This window comes from Podarcis muralis, chromosome 17, assembly GCF_964188315.1.
Source record: "Podarcis muralis chromosome 17, rPodMur119.hap1.1, whole genome shotgun sequence".
In the NCBI taxonomy this organism is placed as follows: domain Eukaryota; kingdom Metazoa; phylum Chordata; class Lepidosauria; order Squamata; family Lacertidae; genus Podarcis; species Podarcis muralis.
The window spans coordinates 6,172,135-6,195,383 of NC_135671.1; the positions used below are offsets into that span (position 1 = coordinate 6,172,135).

The window sequence follows — 23,249 nt, forward strand, 5'->3', positions numbered from 1 at the left end:
TGGTTAAATACTTATAAATAAGAGAAATCACAAGCTCAATTGTTGTTGAATTTAGTGATGCTCTCTTCCATATCAAGCCATTCTGCTTCATTTGAGCAACCAGTATTCTGTAGCAATTGTTAATTAGGCTTTTTGTCATTCATTGATAAGGAAAAGATATAAACTAGCTGTAAACTTTGGGCATCAGTCAGCCATCTCAATATTTAATGGGTCCTTTTTCAAGAACTTCTAATATCCCCAAACATCAATCCCAAACATGTTTGCATGGAAGTTGATACCACTGAATGTAATTGCAATTGTAGTTTTGTTTTAACATTGAGTCACCATTTGATTTTAAATATATATACCAAGCAAATTTTCATTTATATATATTTTTGCCCACAGACTAAAAATGAGCACACGGTTTTGAGTGAAATTTAGTCCTGTCTTCATGAATACCTCATTAAAACAAATAAATTCTATAATAGTTGATGTACAGAGTGACACAGTTATTATTGTGGAGCCAAATAATATTTTTAGTTAGCTCTATAGGTGAAGGTTATAGAGTAGCAAAATTTCATTCTTGCATGACAGTTCTTACTGACTACAATTTTACAACCACCATATTCTGGTAATACTGTGGTAGTAAGAATCTACACAAACTCTATCTCTGCTGTAAGCCATAAGAAATGTTGCATAAAGAACTTCATTGGTGTTTGCCCCTGGCAGTATTTTTTGTAGAATAAAATGAGAACCGTTGCTTAACTAGTCAGTTAATGGCAGTTTTAGTAAAATGAGGAGACAGTTTTGGGGTATGATGTGGAATGTTATTATAATATGTCCTGCATCCCAAAGGGGCACATTGTATGTAATTAATTTGCCAAAAATTGCATTCAATGTTACCTCTAGTTTCTCTTACAACATGTGAAGTCTGAAAAACGAAGATTGCTTAAAATACAGACTGTGAAATTTCTGGAAACTAGAATAACTAGTGCAAATTTATGTTCACTTCTAATACGACTTATTTTTATGAATCTAATGAGAAAGCTGGCATATTATTTTCATGACAGACTCTAATAGTAAAGAAAATTAAAGACTGGAGATTGCTAAGTTAATAGTACTTTATGGTGTAAAATACAAAACTTACGCTTCTATTTAAACACTTTACCTCTTTCTGTCACTAAGGTAAAACTATACTAAGACAAAAACAGATATTTTCTTCTAGTTGAGCAGTGCTTGAAAAAGCTATTAATAGGTACCTTTGTTATTTCATTACCACAGTGTAATACTGTGGTTTAGTTACAGTATGAGTAGAGAACAAATAAGGCAATGAAAGTTTTTTGTAAAAATACAAGCAGTAAAGCATTTTGTTATGTTCCTTATTTTGTCATTTTGCATTGCTTAGGATTAACATGCAGGGATTACATTCTGATTTGTTTATAGATATATTCAAACATAGAAAAATAGTTTTAGAATTCTGAATTACTGTATGAAATTATAAAGTAACTTCCAAATAATAGTGCCAATCTTAAATGTTGATAAAGCCCTGTTAGAGCACTGCTTGGCATATATTTACATTTTAGGACCTTTACGAACTTGTCTTCAAAACTTCTAAACTTGAGCAAAAGAAAGGGAAAAAGAAAACTGTTCCTGGCTTTCTGACAATGGCAGGGAGTGTGTTAAACCAGTGTAAAATTCAATTAAACTGTCTAGCCAGGTTTTCGAAGCTGAAATGCAGACCCTTTCAGTTAAGCTTCTTATTTTCCTGTGACCGACACCAGTGGATACTGTGTTATGCCAAAACCAACAGGCTGTAAAGCACCTTGTTTCATGCTCCCAGCTGATCAATATTTTTATTTTCCAGGCTTGCCCAGAAATATGGAGGCAGTATCACCTAACAGTAAGTAGAAACACCTTTTTTATTTTCTTCTACCCCCAGCCTATTTACTCTTCAGTGAACTGCTGACCATAAAATATAGACAAGAATCTTGTGAAGGAAGATAATAAATATCTGAAGAGGTTTTGCACTGAAGAATGCAAGAATATACTATGCTTCTTCCCCCAACTTTCTTTGAAAACAGTTTATATAACAGTTTTCTTTGAAAACTGTTTATATAACAGAAATCATTCATGTTGGCATCGTGTCACTTTGCTGCCTATAACTTCATCAGTAGCACATAATAGTATAATAATATCTCATGGAAGCACAGAACAGTACTGTTTACAAGTATCATGATGATTCCCAAGTACCAGCATCTATTTGCACATTGTCCAAGGAAAATGATTTTTACAACATTTTTACAACTTGTATAGAATGGGAAACTATCATAAGTTTTATCAGTTGAACCTTGTTTAGGAGCCTTTACTTACAAAAATAGCTCCACAACAAATAATCTTCCGTCTTCCTACTGAGCTTGTTAAGCCCAGACAGAAACTAGGGAAATCCATTTGGTTTACGACAAGATTAAATGTTTTGTGTTCCAAAACTTTATGCAAGTTTATATTTGGTTTCATAGTCCATATAAATACTGAGATTCAAGTTGATTATTCTTGTTTTCAACAGATCATTAAGTGGTCAACAGGCTCAAGCTTGCAAACATCTACCTTCTTAGGTTATTTCATTTAAAGAAATACTGTTGGTACATGTGCTTTCCAGTATGTTTCTTTTGACATTTTAGGATGATAAATCTTTCCCAGTTTCTCCTTAGTTAAAAATGCTTTTTTTAAAATAAGTAAATATGTGAGGTTTCCTTTTTTTTATTTACACATATTCTTTGAGTTATCAGTGAACTTCAAAAACCATTATATGCTGGAAGTCATTCATTATGTTTCAGGAAATTTTTATTCAGTATCTTTACTCAAATTGAGCTTTAAACATGGAGAAATTACTTCAATATTTCAAAAAAAAAATCTTTAGTCCCACTTCTGGGTACTAATCAGTTTCTTGAAAGGGATTTTTATCAAGGCAACAGGAAATATAAATTCTTACTTAAAAATTCATAGTAACTAGTTTGCAACAACTAGAACCATTCAGCTATTTTAGACAAATTTTGTAACTTCTTTCATAATGTCTGTACTTCCTTGTAATGTTTGCAGTATGTACAGGATTCCCCTAAATTGGGGCAATCCTTTACAGAACATTTTCTTTGTGGGTTCCAGTGTTGAGGATACTTCATTGCTACAACAGAAAATTCATGTCATGGTTAACTAACTGGCTTTTGTTTTGTTTTATTGTTTTAAAAAGTCTACCTTCATTTCCTTAAAAGTTTCTATTTCAATATTGCTGTAAAAGAAATCATATGAGAACATAACAAAAACAAAGCACAAGTAACCATATGATAGGATACAGTGTAACAAAGCTAAAGTAATGAAATGCTTAATGTAGTAGCTACCCAAAAAAGATGCACAAGTAAGTAGTCATTTGTATTTGTGTTTAGATACATACATATACTAAACAGTTTATTCCACACTTGTCACAAGTTTGGTTGAGCCTAGTTGTTAACGTCTCTTAATAAACCAGAATGTGAAGTATATATTGAATCTGCATAAACAGAACAAATTTTGAATATCGTACAAATATATACCATGTAGGTAATCTTTTAATCCCACTTATTGTGCATGTTTGTCAAAGGGTTATATAAAATGTGTGGTTAATTTTTCATGCATAAGCAAAGTGTCCCTAATTAATCATTGTGAATGCTTGTTCAGATCAACAGAACAATATTTGTCACTGCTGAGGCTCTTGGTGATTTTATTCGTTTTGCCAATTTACTGAGAGATTGGGGTGCCATCTATCGACTCATTGAAACTATTGCACTCACATCTATCTTTAGTGCAGATAATGATGTGTAAATAGTGTATCCGATGGTTATGGGTTGTTCTTAGGTTTTGCTTGTGCTTAAGGTCTTTGAAATTTTAGCTCTTTGAAAGAGCTGGTGTCATAATGTCAGGCATACCTTTTCTGTATCCAAATGTCCTGCCAGAAAGAAGAAATTGCAAGAGATTATACAAGGGAGTGAGCGATTTAAAGCAATGTTTTAATTAATTTACTACATAATTTACTACTTAACTAATCATATTAAATTGTCATTTCTCTTTCCATTTTTAAAAAAAAGCTTTTCCTTTGAAAGTAGATTTTGCAGGTGGCTGTTTTATTTTTTTGACAATCAAGATGTTGTTTTAAATGCTCTTAAGCCTAGAGTGGCACCAAAGAGTTCACAAATTCAGAGTCACTTTAACTGAAGTTAAAGTGTATAGTTTGGTATACAACTAATTCCTTGTTTTATCTGTACTAGGTTCATGAATTATGCCCCGTTAAAGCTTCATATTCATATTTTACATTTTGAGTTGCAAATGTATCCTTGCCACATTTTCATTGGGAAGATAAGGCTTAACTTGAAGCTCCTTCTGTCTTCTGGCCTTCATGACTCCAAATATATTGACTTTTAGGAAAGAGTTAGAGAATTGCCATTTTGCATGTAGAAGATGGCTCCATGAAGCTTTAAAATGGAGGGGGGGGAGGTTGGTTTGGATAATGTCCCCATTACATTTTCTGAAATGTACCCAATACCAACTAATACTGTCTATGATAACTGTTAGTAATGGGTGCATGTTTTTGGTTTTTTTAAAAGCTAGCTTGGATCCAAAGTGATCTGGGTCAGTGGCGAGGAGGAACCTGGAAGTGGTAGATTTTTCCTTCCAGTATCAACTCTTTATAGGATATTGCTCTGGATGATTTTGGGCGGCTTTTTAGGGGGCCTGGGAGGCTGTTGTCTGAAGGATGGAGATTAAAAGCTTCGGATCCCACCTATAATGTTTAACGTATCTTTCAGAATATAGTAGAACTATTTTTTTGCACTGTAATGTAACATGTTTCTAGTAATAAATAATTCATTACAATTAACAATAAATAACTTGCTTTCTAATGTTCTGTTTTCCAAGCAGAGAACAGCTTCTTTTATTTGACTCTATCTGTATTGATAAAAGTATGTGTATATATGGGGTGGATTAACTGCTCGCTAATATTGTCTCCATAAAGTTAAAAAATCTGGGAATATGTATAATGTACGTGGATTCCTTGCAATGCAATTGGAAGATGGCTATGAAAAATGTAGGGTAATACTGTATGGGGTAGAAAACAATTGAATGAAACATATACGGTGTCTTCATTGAAACGAACCAGGGTCAACATTTACTTACTTGAGGCTTCACATATATCGGGTACCGTATGTCTGGCATAAAATGAAACTGTGTAGGTGTTATAACCGTGTAGCAAATCATACTTAGGAATAATGTGCATGCACAAGTATATATATCCTGGCCTAAAATCTATTAGGCCTATGGTGTGCTATATATCATTATGGACATTGCAATTGGAAAAATGTGTTTCATGTAGTATATAATGTGATTGTTTTTCTATATATATATTTTAACAACATATTTATTTGCTCTGGAGCTGGGTCTCTTCTTCTTCAGGGCATCACAGTCTCTCCCATTGCCTTGCTCTGGGCATGCAGTGAGCCCCCCTCCCCCATCGCCTGTCTTTTCTCATTCATACCAAAGCCCCTCGCCCCAAGATGGCCACCAACAGAGTTTTACAGCCATCAGACTTTAACCACCAAACACTATCATTTAACACGCTTTTTGACAGTTTGTTAACCTTACTTTTAATCCACTTACATTAAAAAAGGTGAACCAGGAATTGCTGTTTTCGTATGCGTATCTAAAAGACATGAAGACACAATACCTCTTTTGTGCTTAAATTTTGTGCTTGTATTTCTTTGTGTATGATCATTAAAATTCCGCTTGGTCTCCTACCTTTCTTTGAAATAAAAATGTAAGTATGCTTACTTTAAAATCTGAGCTGCACAAAGCAGCTGCTGAAATTAAGCATGACTAGTGTGTGTGTGTGTGTGTGTGTGTGTGTATTTCCCTCGATTTAAAGAAATTATAAGAAACTTTATCGTCCACAAGGCCCATTCTACAGAAGAGCAATGACTTAGCTTTTTGGCTGAATTACTCAGAGATTGGTTCCTCATAATCGCACCAATGCCTATCCTAGTCTGAACTACGACATTTGAACATATAAGCCTGCTAATTGTTGTTATATTATGGCGATGTTTACAAAAGGGCGGTCTGAGGTTTTCTTCGTTTGCTTTATTTAAAAGAATCTTTAAAATAGTTGTATGGCTTTTATCTAATTTCCCCCCAATATTTTGAAAATGTACACAGTATTTTGCCATCCTGTTACCCAATCCTATTCATGTTTACTAAGAAGTAAGTCCTGTAGAATTAGGTTGGATGTGCTTGGGAGTAAATGTGTGTAAGATTGTGGCCTTCATAAGATTGTGTTAGCTCTCAGAGCTCTCCAGTTGTAGTATTTACAATTTGTATAATCTATTTTAAAGAATGTATGTCATAATATTATGTATAATTTGGAGACTTTATCATATTTATTCTAAGCTTCCCATGCCCAAATGCGTCTTTCTGACTAATTAAAATTCATTTGAAACTTCAGTTATCTTCACTTTATATGTGAATTTATGAAGAAAGAGTCATTTGTAGTTTGGGGTAGAGAAAATTGTCAGATTAAAAAGATAATTTATGCTAAAAATAAAACCTGGTTTCACAATAAATTCTACCTCTTTATTCAGTTGTGACAGATAGTTCTAGATAACAAAAGCTGCATTAGTTGACATTTTTAAAATCATTTTGCTGTTTATTTCCTGGAAGGCAATACTTGCATTTTACAGGTTTCCGTTTAATTCATAAAATGTATACTTGTCAGTGGCTTTTCAGTTAAATTGAGAAATCAAGAAATAAATTAATTCAACATATGATAAGTAAACTAAGTTGAATTGATTTTGTCTTGATTTGTTTCAGGGTGATTTTAATTAGTTTTTGTTAGAAAAACTTGTCTCACACTTGTAAATAGTGAACATGCACAAGTAAAGCAACACTGCATTATCTGCACTGAGAATCTCCTCTTATCCATAATCTATCTTCCCCCCCAGTAAATATCAAAAACACCAAATATATTACTTTTTATTATCATATGACAGACATCAGCAGTAACTATCTGTAATCTTATTAAAAGCAGCATTAAGTCTGTAATCCTGCACGTATATACTTGGAAGTAAATTCAGTGGAAGTTCTCAGCTAACATACATAGACTTGGTCCATATGGGATGTTCATGCTTCCAACCTGCTGAAATGCAAGATGTTATTTTTCTTATAAGGTGCTTTTTCTGGAGCAGTTTAACAATACTTCATTCTCACTGAAATTAGGAGGACTTCCATTTAAACAATTACTGGGGGCCAGACTAGATGACTCTCAGGGTCCCTTCCAGCCCTACAATTCTATGGTTCTACGTGTTGGATTGTATCCTGTGTGATTCAAATATTCTCTAACTACATAGTGATTTCAGGTTTGAAATATGAGTGTGATGTAAGTGCAAATGTGGAGGATTATATCCAATAGTAGTCATACTTTGAGTAGTTTCATTGATTTCAGTGCTACTCCTCTGTGCATGAGTTGGTTGGTTATCTCTCCCAACCCTATTTTTTAAAATTATACACAGAATATGTGTATAATATAGTGTTGCCTTGTTAAAAATTGTTGATGTTTCTAAATATTTTTACAGCCAGGGTATTACAGAATACTATACTCTGACAAAAGCATTACCAGTAAGCCTTGCTAGTTTACCTGTTTTTGATATTTACTAGTAAGAGGCAGGCTTTGTGAAAGGGGGGTTCTCAATGCAGATGATATGTTTATGTCTGAATGTTAGCTATTTCCTTTCATGCTTTTGTTTCTGAAGCTTGGCATATTGGACCACAGCTTTTGCATCATGCATCTGTTGTACATCCTTACCTATAAAAGCTCATAGATAAAAATTCAGTTTTAAAAAATGTTAATTTCCTAGTTGCTGCAACAGGCCCTTGCACTTTATTTTTAATTGTGCTATGTACAGTCTCTCTAGTTAGAAATATTCACCCAAGCCATCATGCTTTTAAAAGATATTTACATGTGACTTGTATTGAAATAATGTGGCTGGGGCAGGCATTTTGAGTTTACGTCCCACTGAAAGCAGTGCAGTGTAGATATTGTAGCAATGACACACAAACGTTCATTCTTACCTAAATCCATCATAGAGATCGGCATGCTGTAGCCCACTGAAACATCTCTCTTTGTGCCAAACCTAAAATACAATTAATGAAGAAAAATGTTTATAAATGTTGCATTAAAGTTCCAAACTGCATTAACTTGTAAAAGTATATAGCATATAAAATTGAAATTGGATGATGTTGGTCCGAAATTGCAGGATTGATTATTGTTGCTACACTATTGTTCCTTAATAGTGGAAATGAGATACTTAGGTATTAAGTTTCTTGCTTGAGAAAAGAAGAACCTTGCAGAAACTTCTGTATCAGCTGCTATTAAATCAAATAAATATTTTGTATTATTCATATATGAATTGCTGTAGAAATAACTTGTTACAAACTGTACAGGCAACAGTTAAATTTTCTACAACTCCTCTACGTCTCCATTGGGAGAAAAATGTAACAATTTTAAACTCCATGGGCTGTTTGGTTCTACAAACGTAACTAACATTTTTTTAATATTTTAAAATAATTCCTAACCTATGTAGGCATCAGTTCTGAAATACTGACCACGTGAGAGTGTCTAACAGTACAATCCTATACATACCTATTCAAAAGTAAGTGTCATTGAGTTTATTGAGGTTTACTGCCAGGAAAAAATGTAGCTTTCTCTGGGCTTATGACTTTAGATGTCTTCAGAGTTAAGAGTAATTGAAATTAGTGGGACAAGCTTGCCTTGAATCCACATTTGTAACTTGCTGTATAAGGCATGCAGAATGAATTTTGTGCAGTTAATTACAGATTTGCATTCTGCTTAGTATTTTCTTTTACACAGTTTAAATGAGAATTTTTTAGAGGAAGATTGGTCAAAAGCTTGCATAGATCTGAAGGATTCCATCCACTAACTTTTATGGAGCGTACTTGCTCCCATGCTAGGTTGCTTACCCACACACCTTGCAAGTCAAAAAAAGGGGGTGTTGATTGCAGAATCGGTTTGGCATACGCCTGCCTGACTCAATAAAGAATTTTATAAATCCTTCCAATGTCACTGTTTTTCTTATGGAGTGACTTGCTTATGCAATTTGGGGAAATAAGGTTGTAACCACGGCCTTTTAAGAGGACGTGGCTGCCCTTTCTTTGCCTTTGAAAGCCCTGACTGAGCGTTTCTTTAGCTCATTTTTGTGCTGAAAGGTGGGGCTTAATCAAATTTATGATGTTTTCTTTGAGTGTGCAGTATTTTCACTAAAGTAAAAGAGGTGTGAAATTATGCATGTTTTATGCTTCCATTTCTGTAAATATTTGCTCTTTGATTTGTGTACAAAACATCGCTGAACATATTTTACTACATCTTGTACAGGCTTTGTATTTTAAACGGGTTGCATTTATATTTTAAAGTTTACATTAGAAGTGTGGCTTTAGTGAGGTATATAAAACCACTTGTGATATGAGCCTCGTTGATATTTGTTTTGTCTCCAGCTTCCAAAGGGCCTAATGGCATTATTTAATTAAGATATTTATATACCTCATTAATTGGCACCAATGACACTTAAAGTGGCTTAGCACAATAAAAAATAAAATAATATTAACAAATATAGTGGTACCTCGGGTTACAGACGCTTCAGGTTACAGACTCCGCTAACCCAGAAATAGTACCTCGGGTTAAGAACTTTGCTTCAGGATGAGAACAGAAATCGCGCGGCGGCGGCAGAAGGCCCCATTAACTAAAGTGGTACCTCAGATTAAGAACGGTTTCAGGTTAAGAACAGACCTCCGGAATGAATTAAGTTCTTAACCCAAGGTACCACTGTACACCAGACTCAATACTTCAGCATATAAAAACAGAACCATTAAAAGATATAAAATATCCAGCTAACAGTTACATTAGCAGCCAAACATTGTTCATTCAAAATATTTTATTGAACAAATACTGATGTGTGGAGGACAGTGGTGCAGTTGTCTCTTGAATATTACTGGGATAACCTTCCAGACTTTGGGCACAACTACAGGAAGCACCCTACACTGTGCCTAGGCAGAACAATCCTGCCTACGTGGAGCAAAACTTCATTTTCAGAATGTAACAAATAGAGGAACCATCAGCCTTGCTTGTTTGCAGCATCTTTTATAAGTGTCCCCGCCCCTGGTAGTTAGGAAGGGCCTCAAAATATGCCTCTAGAATAGAAGAGGCATGGCACCCTTTTCCCAATTTCTTGAACCACTGTAATTTCCTTCAACAACAGTACAAATTAGGATTTTTGTTGTCAGAGTATCAGTTAATGCAGCACATCCAAAACAGAAGAATATAGTACTCTTCTGGACACCAGGGTTACTGGGTTCATATTGGGCATGCTAATATTAGCTCTGTGTTATCATTGAATGTGAGTCCTATAACACTTTAAAGATATGAAATAAAAGGAAGACACAGGCCACAATGAATTTCCATAAGGAAGATCAAATGCATGAAATGGAAAGTGAAAGGGTTAGATTCTCTTGAAAGTAAAAATCACATTTCGAGATGTATTCCTTTCACTTTCAATCCTATATTATAAAATGGAGGAGAGCAACATGGTAACCCCTCTAGAAGCTAGACTTTGGGATATAATCCCATGGACAGCTTACATTTTCATTCCCCTTAGAGGGTTAGAGTGAAAACGTAGACCATCCACAGAATCTACTACTCATTCATATATTTTGTCTTTACTTGAAACTCATGTCCTGACAGTTGAATGTAGTGAAATACACATTGGACTTTGAAAACCTTGATTCATATCATTGCTCAGTCATGAATCCCTTGATGGCCTTGGGCTAGTCACTATGTCTCCATCTAACCTACCTCCCAGTCCTGTTATGATAATAATGTCCACGTGCAGCCCAGACCTCTTTGGAAGAACATAGCAATTACAAGGGGGGAGGGGGACCCAGTAAAAATAATACTGGCTTCTCAGTTGTGTATCAGGATACAAAAGTATAATTGCTGGTTGCTAGTTGCATAAGTTACAATGAGGTTCAAGTTAACAAACTGTCAAAAATGTTTTTTTTTTAAATGCAAATACTGATTCCCCTCCACCTCAAATTTATTCCCCCAAAATTCAGTGCAAATATAACTTGGGTTTGTTTTTTTAAAAACTGTTGGTCAGTTCTCTCTGATTCTCCATTCTTGCTTAGAGAGGAGAAATCTGAGACAGAATCATGGTAGGTGAAAGACAGAGAATGAGAGAGGGGTGTAAACCTAGGGGAGTTGCTTAATGTGGAGTGTAAAGGTGTGATCTTTATAACCATTACATTCACTCTAGAGTGAATCTTCAGAATCGACCATCCCAGATGAATGAATCTTCAACACATGGTCACTGCACTTTTGTGCTTACCTGGGTGTTCAGAGTAGTTAAAGTATGGAGCTACAGAATGTAGTTTTAAACCTGAGCGTGAAACAATTTTAGGTTTCCTTCCACTTTTAAATCTACAATTGCTAGACAGTAATATTGTATGAAATCATACACAAGTATTATAAGCTTTTCTGTGTTGTGAAACTACTCATATTTCAGTTTTCCGTATAATAAAATGTTTATATTTGTGGATGTTGAATAACTGATGATCACCTCCTGTACCCCCACTCCAAATATACATTTCAAAGTTCTGAATTAACTAGGAAGTTTTGTACTTAACTAGGAAGCAGTTGAGTGGGCACATGTGGAGTATGGCAATCCTGCAAGTAAACTGGTCCCAAGCTGTTAAGGTCTTCATATACCAGCATAACACCTTGAATTTAGCCCACTAACAAATCAGCAACTTGTGCAGATTATATTCTGACATGGCTCCACTCCTGTCTGCAACTGTGCTGCAGCATTCTGCACTAGCCGAAGTTTGCGGGTCAATCACAAGGGAAGCCCCACATAGAGTGCATTGCAGTAATCCAGTCATCAACAACAACAGCAGCAATAACAACCTTTTATTATTTATACCTCACCCATCTGGCTGGGTTTCCCCAGCCACTCTGGGTGGCTCCCAGCAGAGCATTGAAAACATGATAAAAGATCAAACATTAAAAACTTTCCTAAACAGGCCTGCTTTAAGATGTCTTCTAAAAGTCAGATTCAGTGGTACCTCGGTTTATGAACTTAATCCGTTCCAGAAGTCCGTTCTTAAACCAAAACCGTTCTTAAACTGAGGTGTGCTTTCCCTAATGAGGCCTTCCACCGCTGGTGCCCTTCCACCATTCGGATTCTGTTCTTAGACCAAGGTAAAGTTCTCAAACTAAGACACTCTGGTTTTGTGGAGTTTTTAAGCCAAATTGTTCTTAAACTGGACTGTTCTTAAACCCGAGGTACCACTGTAGTTGTTTATTTCCTTGTCATCTGAAGGGAGGGCATTCCACAAGAAGGCCCTCTGCCTGGTACCCAAATACAGCTGGTAAAAGGCACTTCTAGCCAGTGAGCCTACCTGGGACTCCAGTGACAAAGCTGGATCCAGAAGCACCTTCAGGCTGTGTACTTACCTACCTCAGGAAGAGCGCAACTCAATTTAGGGCAGGCAGTTGACCGATTTATCAGGCATGGCAACCACTCACCCACAACTTGCCTCCAACTTGGCAGAATTCAAGCTCAGCTTCTTTTCTCTCATCTTTTCCACCACTGCATCTAGACACCGATCCAGGACCCACCCACCCACTTGAATTCAGCTGTTATGGAGTAGAGCTGAGTGCCATTAACATACCAATGGCACCTTGCCCCCAAACTTCTAATGACTTCACCCAGCAGCTTCATTTAGATATTAAATAGCATTGGGTATAAAACACTGCCCTGCCAGCGGTCCAGAAAACTCTCTCCCAGTGCTACTCTCTGGACCAGGTCCTGCAGATGGGAATGGAACCACTGTAACACAATGTCTCCCGTTCCTATTCTGCAAAGCCAGTCAAGGGGGATACCACGAACAACGGCACTGAAAACCGCAGAGAGATTGGGTAGCAGGAGAAAAGTTGTACTCTATTTGCCCTGCTCTCTGTAAAGGTCATCATCTGTTTAAAAAAACAACAACAACGAAAAAAACACCTATTGGTGTTATTAGTGCAGCCATTATTTTGTTAGGAATGTGATGTGTATATTGATTTTGAAATCCAAAGGTGCTGCTATTATTATTATTATTATTATTATTATTATTATTATTATTATTATTAGCAGCAGCAGCAGCAGCAGCAGCAACAACAACAACTGTACAGTTTAGGATCTCATTTACGCTTCTGCATTTTTTCCCTTAAAATTTATGAACAAGTCTTCTGTCTGTAGTAACTTATGGGCTTATACCAGATGTGACATGATTTACACTTATTCATTGTAATACAAGAGAAAATTTTAAAATTAAACAAAAATTTAGTGAAATTTCATTCAAATCCCAAAAGGATCATATGAGAGTATACAATACTACGGCTGACTGAACACCATCCGATTTTCATGTTGAGTGTTATGAAAGAAAGACTGAGTGACTAATGACACACAGGGACGTTGGTACAGGGGGGCCAAGCTCTGGGTCTTTTGAGCCAGGCCTCAGATCTCCTACCCCTTTCTCCCCTTTTAAACTTACGTGGTGTTTTGTTTTTTAAACTTTGCTTATAGGGTGACTGGGCATACAGCAAAGTGGAATGCTGGTAGGATAATAATAATAATAATAATAATAATAATAATAATAATAATAATAAATTTTATTTATATCCCGCCCTCCCCAGCCGAAGCCGGGCTCAGGGCGGCTAACAACACTAAAACAATGCAACATTATAAAAACATTATAAAAATTAATTAAAATACAAATTGATGGCAACCATAAACTAAAGTTTTGTAAAGATTGCCAAAGGAGGGAGTCAGGCTGCGCCCTGACCAAAGGCCTGGTGGAACAGCTCTGTCTTGCAGGCCCTGCGGAAAGATGTCAAGTCCTGCAGGGCCCTTGTCTCTTGCGACAGAGCGTTCCACCAGGTTGGAGCCGCAACCGAAAAAGCTCTGGCTCTAGTTGAGGCCAGCCTAACCTCTCTGTGGCCTGGGACCAGGTGCTCTGGTCAAATAGGTGCCTCTAGACAAATTTAGATAGTGGGTGATGCCAGTCACCCACTATCTAAATTTGTCTAGAGGCACCTATGCATCTAAACAGGCATATGCATATTTATGTCATGGACTTGTGTCCCAGAATCCTTGAAGGATGCAGCAGTTTCCCTGATGACACAACACCTGTGCCAGTGGGTGGGGGAAATGGGCAATGTTTTCGGTGTTTTGTGCAGCTTTTGCTACTTAAAGAAGGAAATAAATGCCGTTCTTTGAAAGATCTTCACTCCTTCCAATGCTGCATCACGGATCTCTCCTCTGTGTTTTGTCTTTTAAAGCAGTGGACACCAATTCACCCGGAAGCCTAGCTCTGACCCCTGTTTTATAACAGCAGGATGTATGATTACTCCTGCAGGATTTATGGCAGCGTGAGCATATAGCTGCAGAAAAAAAATGTGCCGTATTAATCATTGGGTAAGCTCCTAGGTAACGGTTTGTTAGCAGCATGTAGTTTGGCATCATTTGAAACTTCTGCACTGTGACATTAAAAATTTCACAAGTATTCAGCAGCACAGTGGGAGAGGAGATGTTGTGTTACACATGTTTCACTGTTCTCTCTCTGCACCCGAAATGCTTAGCCGCTGATAGTTTCTGTTATCAGTGATCCACATATCAAGAACTGATTAAATGCCCATATAGATTGAACTGATATTTTTTCTAAATGTTACACTCACTGTAAGGCTCACAGTGTTTTATAATAATACATGATGGTGTTGGAGTTGAGCATTCAAAGACTGATTCTCTCCTTATTGTGCAGTGGTATGTCTGTAGCAGTTACTACATGCTGGTGGGATCTGACATGGCAGGGAAGTAGTTATTACTTCCTTCCTGATTTTTAAAAAGCTTTTAGTTACATCAGTGAATCTTCTACTTTGCATGCAGTCTTCAGAAGTCATTGGTTCCAGATTCTTTAGAGGAGACATACAACTACTCAATGTGGCATGGAACCAGCCCAGTCAGTCCCAGTCGATCATTTCTACCTTCAAAAAGCAGAATGGCCAGGGATATAAAAATTATGGTTGGGTTTTGTAGTTGAGCATTAGTTTCTACTGAAAAGTCTGTCCTAACCATAATAGCAGAGCAATGTTCTATGTACAGTGGTACCTCGGGTTAAGTTCTGGAGGTCCATTCTTAACCTGAAACTGTTCTTAATCTGAAGCACCACTTTAGCTAATGGGGCCTTCTGCTGCCTCCGTGCCGCCGGAGCACGATTTCTGTTCTCATCCTAAAGCAAAGTTCTTAACCTGAAGCACTATTTCTGGGTTAGCCGAGTCTGTAACCTGAAGCATATGTAACCTAAAGCGTCTGTAACACAAGGTACCACTGTATTTATCAACACTGATGCTATCTGGTGAAATTGACTCATACTTTTACCTATTCTTCTTTCCCAGGCCCCCAGCACATACAAACTGGCCTCAGCAGAACAGAATTCTGTTTGTAGGGCTCTGGGCTGCTGAATGCTTGATTTGGATGCTCTGGCACATAGTCAGAGTGCCAGCAGTTTGTTCTGAGTTGGCCTAGAAGGGGAAGGAGGTTACACCTTGCTATCTACACACAGAGTAAACATGATTATACCCCAAAGCAAATGAATGTTAAACCATCTCAAATATTTCTAGTTAAAAGAGTTAATTTCAAGGTATAATGCAGACAACTACTTTTAATTGAAAAAATGTTTCCCAATCAGGACAGTGACTGATTTAGCAGTATATTGCCCAAATGCAGAAAACATTAATTTGTGATAACTTAAATTCTGTTACCTTTTAAAGACAGTTCCAAAAAGGCATGAATATGTAACACACAGTAGTCTAGTTTGGATGTAATACTAAAGTATGATGTGCTAGGTCCATGTGTGCAAACACACACACACACACACACACACACACACAATCCGCTTTATCTGCTGATACAACAGCAGGATATGGAACATGAAATAAGCCATCCATGCAATAATCCACCATACAATAATAAAACACCTGATCAAAACAAATGAAGGTGTTTAAAATAACACAGCAAGTTTTGTTAACATTCACATCAGGTAGTCTATTCATTGTACAGTGATACCTCAGGTTACATACGCTTCAGGTTACACACTCCGCTAACCCAGAAATAGTGCTTCAGGTTAAGAACTTTGCTTCAGGATGAGAACAGAAATCGTGCTCCGGCGGCGCGGCAGCAGCAGGAGGCTCCATTAGCTAAAGTGGTGCTTCAGGTTAAGAACAGTTTCAGGTTAAGAATGGACCTCCGGAACGAATTAAGTATTTAACCTGAGGTACCACTGTATATTGAAACTTTGATAATACAGTGGTACCTTTGGTTGCGAACAGGATCCGTTCTGGAGGCCAGTTTGCAACATGAAAACCCCGCAATCTGAAGCGCCGTATCTGCGCAGGTGCACAGCGCGATTTGGTGCTTGTGCACATGTGTGAAGCACAATTTAGCACTTCTGCACATGTGCGAGCGGCAAAACCCAGAAGTAACCCTTTCCGGTACTTCCGGGTCACAGCAGGACGCAACCTAAAAAAAGTATCATGAAGCAAACGTAACATGAGGTATGACTGTATTTTGAATCATTGCTAATGCTCAGCAGCACAACCCAAAGGTAATACAATGTATGATTTAAAATCATCAGGAACTTTTAATGACAACTTTGTCATTAAAATTATTACAAAGTAATAATTAAATATGGAAACTAATAGGGACTCTCCAAATGAGTTTTAAGAAATAATTTAAAATTCTGTTACTTAACGTAAAGTCGGCAATCACATTCACAATTAAACAGCTTAATTCTCATAAGCTGTTGTAAACCAATAATATCTGGCAAAAACTCTTCTCTGGTACAATGTTTAATAAAGGTATTCCATCCAAACAAAAAGTTGTCCTATTTTGTTCTGTTAATCTAATAAAATATGTTAGCCTAGCTATCAGTGTATACTCTCAGCATCAATTATACCACTCTGTAATAGACGAAATGTTACTAGATCTGAAATGCTCTGTTCGTTTCCACCAGAGATGAAAGAAGTCACCCTTTTCTTTTTGGCCAATATTTTGTGCTCACTTGATCATATAGTCCTGGATCTAAACTTAACTATAATTTTTTGCCATTTATTTAATAAAGCTAATTATTTTAACTGGGAGATGTTGAAATAAAAAGTTAAATGTGGGTGTTAGATTTAAAGCAGTAAACCTTCCTGAAAAAAAATAAAAATAAATTACCATTCTAGGAACAGGCATAAGCATTGATTATACAAGGGCTCATAATTATTTTTATATAAAGATCCTGTATTTCTCTGGATAATCTTATACTGACATATCTTACTGGCTTGGTTGCCCAATAATAGTTATTCTTTTATAGTATTTGCTTTTTATGATCAGTAGATACATTTAAGCCTATTTCTGTTTTATCTGTATTCAGTCTGTATCCTGCCACTTTCCTATACACTAGAATTTGACTCTGTACCTCCCTCAGCGCAACTTTAGGTTCTACTGCCATATTGCCTGCTTACATTTTAAACGTTTCCTCTCTGGTTTTAATTAAATATCCATTTTATTGCCAGAAGTTCTATGGCTAACACAAAAAGAAGAAAAGGGAGGTGGTCTTGCCTAGTACCTTTAGATCAGTGTTTCCCAACCTTTCCCCAACTGTGCCCCCCTTCCAACCTTGTTTCCTAACTGTGACCCCCCTATGGGTGGGGGCAGGGGGGCAACTGCCTCCCATAAGTAAAAATCAATACAAATCAATACAAATCTGAGGTTCTGCCCCTCAATGAAAGCTTGTCCCCCCTAACAAAAATTCTGGCTACGCTCGTGCCCCCTCCTATTTACCGTATTTTTCGCTCTATAACACGCACCTGACCATAACACGCACATCGTTTTTAGAGGAGGAAAACAAGGGAAAAAATTCTGAATGAAACAGTGGATGTATCATTTTTGTGCTTCATGCTGTGGCCACAGACATGTGATCTGATGGTGAATTTGGGGTGACCCAATGCAAAGATCCTGAGGATCCATGTGGATCCATGCTTTTTAACCACGTTTTTGCACCATTGCAGCCCCGGGCAACAGTGGGTGCGTGATTTTTGGGGGGCAGGCTGTAGCCATGGACATGCTATGTGATCTGATGATGAATTTGGGGTGACCCAATGCAAAGATCCTGAGGATCCATGTGGATCCATGCTTTTTAACCACGTTTTTGCACCATTGCAGCCCCAGGCAACAGTGGGTGTGTGATTTTTGGGGGGCAGGCTGCTATGTGACCTGATGGTGAATTTGGGGTGGCCCAATGCAAAGATCCTGAGGATCCATGTGGATCCATGCTTTGTAACTACATTTTAAGTGGGGAGTGAAGGAAAAACACAGAAGGGACAAGAGAGCGGTGTGCAGAGAAGCAGCTGGCTAAGAAAGCAGGAGAGGGATTTTACGGGAGGGAAGAAAGAAAGGCAAAAGTTTCCACAAACCGAAGCCAGCTTTCTCTCTCCTCCTGCATGTTTTCTGGCTGCCTGCGAGGAGCACGGAGAGGAATTAGAAGGAAAGACCTCTGCTTTCCCCTCTGCTTGCCTGGAGGGGAGGGGATTTGCCTGCTCTTTGTTCCGTTTGAGCAAACACAGCAACGAAACAGAGGAGGGTGGGCAGTAAGACCCTGAGGCAGAATGCAGGAAAGCAACCACTTCCTCTTTTCAGGTTTCCCTTCTCGCTTTGATTTTTGCTGATTTTTGTTCCTGCGCTCCCCTAATCGGCTCCAGGGACCCCCCCCCCAACATTCGCTCCATAACACGCACAGACATTTCCCCTTCCTTTTTAGGAGAAAAAATCTGCGTGTAATAGAGAGAAAAATACGGTATGTAATTGTATTTTGTATAAATTATAAAAATTATAAATAAAACATATTCTATTTACAAAGAAAACATTAATTTTAGTCTTGAACTCTGCCCAGATGGATTTGACCCAAAGCTTACATTCTTTTTGACAGTCTTTCCTTTGTGATCATACAGGTGTCGATTCACTTAATCTCAGGTGCAAGAGTATAATAACATGGCTAGAGCAGTTACCACAGATGGTCCCTTGAAAGCAAGTTCAGGCCGCCAAGAAGATACAGACACTTCCTTAAGGCTGAATGGTTCTCTCCACTGATCTACACCATCTCTTGTAGTCATTAATGAAGCTGCCATTTTTTGTACGTTCCTTTGATCCTTTCTCTGAGAACTGTGCAGTCACCAAGGTGGGGCACTGCCTCAGCATCTGCTGGGAAGATACACACTTCCCAACCTCGTCCCAGCCCTTAAAGGAAGTAGACAGGTCTGGTGAAGTGGCAGCTGAATAGCAACCCTTGCCCACACTTCCTTCACTATCCACTGGGAAGATACGTCAGAAGCCCAACAAGGACCCTTCCCTTCCCAGCCTCTTCCCAGTCCTTCAATTCCTTAAAGGGACTAGACTAGACTAGAATGGTCCATCCCATTCCTGTAGGAGGTCTGGTGAAGCAGCAGCTGAAGAGCAACCACAATCTTCTCATCCACCGGGAAACTATTTGTAGGACAGCACTAAAACGCACACACATACACCATGTTTAAATTTATTTTTACACTTTCTCAGCACCTGTTGTTCTGTGGTTTGTTCGTTGTGGTCGGCTCATTATGCTGTTTTCTTATTGCGAACAAAAATAATATATTTCATTTAATGCACAGTTCCTTTTTTAAAACGTGCAAACACTTTAATATTGCAGGTTATTTTGGGCACTTCCTGCATATTTGAAGTTGGTTAAATGCAGTAGTAAAGATCAGAAAGTGAAGCTGCTCAGCATGTTACTAACCAATATAACTGATTCAGTGAGATGTATCTACTAGGTTTATAAGCAGTGCTTTTCTTCTAGAGAAAAGGGTGCCAGTACTGCTGTGGGTTAAACCACAGGGCCTAGGACTTGCCGATCAGAAGGTTGGTGGTTCGAATCCCCATGACGGGGTGAGCTCCCATTGCTCGGTCCCTGCTCCTGCCCACCTAGCAGTTCGAAAGCACGTCAAAGTGCAAGTAGATAAATAGGTACCACTCTGGCGGGAAGGTAAACGGCGTTTCCGTGCGCTACTCTGGTTCACCAGAAGCGGCTTAGTCATGCTGGCCACATGACCCGGAAGCTGTACGCCGGCTCCCTCGGCCAATAAAGCGAGATGAGCGCCGCAACCCCAGAGTCGGCCACGACTGGACCTAATCGTCAGGGGTCCCTTTACCTTTACCTTTTACTCACCATTAAGTTGTTGCAGTAAGTGCCACACTTTTAACCTGTGCTTTCTTCTAGAAAAAAAGAGCTGCCAATACAGCTTACCCTTGAGTTCCCCCGGGGAAAAGCACTGTTTATAAGTACAGCGGTACCTCAGGTTAAGTACTTAATTTGTTCCGGAGGTCCGTTCTTAACCTGAAACTGTTCTTAACCTGAAGCACCACTTTAGCTAATGGGGCCTCCTGCTGCCGCCATGCCGCTGGAGCGTGATTTCTGTTCTCATCCTGAAGCAAAGTTCTCAACCTGAGGTAATATTTCTGGGTTAGCGGAGTCTGTAACCTGAAGCGAATGTAACCTGAAGCGTATGTAACCTGAGGTACCACTGTACTGCAAATGTGTTCATACAGGTTAATATACAAATATGCACATATGTTCATATGCCGTTGTACTCAGGCTCATTTAGAAAAGTATGCTAGCTTCCCTCATAAACGTCCTGATAAAATGAACATGAGATCTCCTTTCCCCCCTCCACTCCCAATCATCATCCAAGCTTGTGGTTCCTTTCCATCCTTCTAGCTAAGAGGTTTCTTTGTGAGCTAGGCCATTTGTCCATCATTGTTTGAGGTCCAAACATTGGCAAAATACCCTGTCACTGATCCAGAGTGTTGTGAATGGTAGCCCCTCGCCGACAATTGGTGGAGGTTCCTAGAAATATCCCTGAGAGGATTATTTAACCTTTCAATTTAGGGGGCACAAAGCCTTGCTGATTAATGAACTTTCTGATGGATGCTGATAAGCGGCTCTGTTTCTTTATTTCCTCTAAAAGTGATTCCTCCTTCTGCCCCATATTACTATAATCTTAAACATAAAATGTGGCAAATAGATTAAAAAAAAAACAGCACTGAAGAGTTTATCTGGTTGGCAAACTGAAGGAGCTAAATTAAAATTGGTAATGAAAGCAGTTGGCTGAGCCCTGCGTATGGTTTTTAAAATGTGCTCTGTATTTTGAAGAGACTTATTCTCTAGCTAGCCTAGTAATGACTCTGCTTTTGGTGCACAGTCCGGGGCTGGCTTCTGTTATCCCCCCCAAAAATGAGTTGTGTTATCTGGATGACTGCAGACACATATGCATCCCCCTTTCTCACTGCATGGCCAGACAAGGTCGATAGCATTACAAGGTATTTGTGGCAGTGCTTGTTTCAGTTTTCAGAGCTGCCAGTTTCCAGCCAGATTTGAATTACAAAAGAAGAAGCTGGCATGAAAATTGAAAGGGTTTATCGGCTAGTCTGAAGCCTCATAGCACATTGCTTATTTATGCAGTCCATTTGCACCAGGAAATATATAAAAAAAAGGAAATACATTTTTAAAATAAGGCCATAAAGACCCAGATATGTTTAAGATGGCAAATAAAATACAGATACCTATAATATCTTTCCAGGAAACGATTTCACTTAATGTTGCACATTACTTTAGAGGAGCATTTATGTTGCTGTCATAAATTTGTGTGTTTATGTCACTGTACAGGTAGTCTCTGGGGATTAAGCAGGAAGCCTCTGCTAACTTACTTTAAAATTAAAATAGAGGAAAGATAGATCTGGAGCTTGAGAGCTCCATAAGAAATGGTTGGGAGTTTAATGCACCACCCTATTTAAATAATGCTTTTCATTCCATGTAAAATTAGCTATGGACCAGTGAGTATGTGGCACGACCTTTGGGGAAAATTAGGATGCTTTTTAAGCCATGAAGATTTTGGAGCGTTTAGAAGTTGGCTTGCATTTCTCAGTCTAGGTTGTGTGTCTGTCTGTGTGTGTGTGTGTGTGTGTGTGTGTGTGATATTGCAAATCAATATTTGAGAGTGCTACATATATGTAAGCTTCAAAAGATTATGTTCACAGTGGCTTTTTCTCTGTAGATTTTAACATGTTTCCATAGTGGTAGCTGCTATAATTTACATCTATTTACAATTCATTATGTAATGTCTATTCTGTAGAAGCTATTGTGTCATACCACTTGTACTATGTATTGAACAACTTACATGTCATTTTTCTGGCCATTTGCAAGTTCTAGCCCAATTAAAAAGCCTGCCATTTAAACAAAACCTAAGATCATACTCCACTCTCTGACAGTATTCAGGTGCATTTAAACATTTCCCATAAGAACCCTTTACTTCTGGGGTTTGGTCATAGCTACATGGAACCATTCCCAGCTTTAATCTTCAGATCAAAGTTCACAACCAGAATGCAATCTATGAAGGAAAAATGTAAACCTTTCTGGAGAAAGTTTTGAGTTTTATTGTGTTTACCTATAGTAAAAAAAAAAAAAAAGTTTAATTTAAATATGTCAAACATCAAGTCTGTTAACATTTTAAGTACTTTTACCTTAAAGTCAAAATGTTGACGTTCACACTTCTATAAATTAGTAGTGTGTGCAGCTCTTTTTCATGAATTTTCAAAAGGATTGTTATTTTGTAGCATGTGTGACTTAATGATGCAATCACTCAATAGGACTGAAAAAGAAGAGAAAAACATCCACAGGAGCTGTTCCGGTCTGTTGTGTACATAATACATGTTTCAAAAATCTGCCTAATTAAGGAATTACCCAGTGGAGTGGGAATCTATTGGGTGCATGACATGATTCAAACCCCCACCCCCCACCCCACCCGTCCAAAGGAAGTACACAATTATGACATTAAATTATATCTGGTATTGGCAGTTTTAAAACTGGAAAAAAATGACCCATGTAGTATGTCTCCTAAAAAGGATGAAATAGTTCATCATCTATACTTAATGGAGTGTTATTTCAGATAGAATAATTTGCTTGTTTCTACTTTCCATGATATGGTTCACCTGCTATTAACATGTATGGGTCACAGATTTGTC

General features: G+C 37.9%; 1 protein-coding gene across 3 annotated transcripts in view; it reads left to right on the forward strand.

The window, feature by feature from the left end:
* Positions 1–23,249, forward strand: part of ZCCHC7 (zinc finger CCHC-type containing 7) — a 124,269-nt gene that overhangs the window by 89,251 nt on the left and 11,769 nt on the right. For all 3 annotated transcript variants that reach the window (XM_028711495.2, XM_028711494.2, XM_028711496.2), the window contains exon 6: positions 1,844–1,879. In XM_028711495.2, the coding sequence (XP_028567328.2) occupies positions 1,844–1,879 (36 nt within the window). The remainder of the gene's footprint in view (positions 1–1,843; positions 1,880–23,249) is intronic.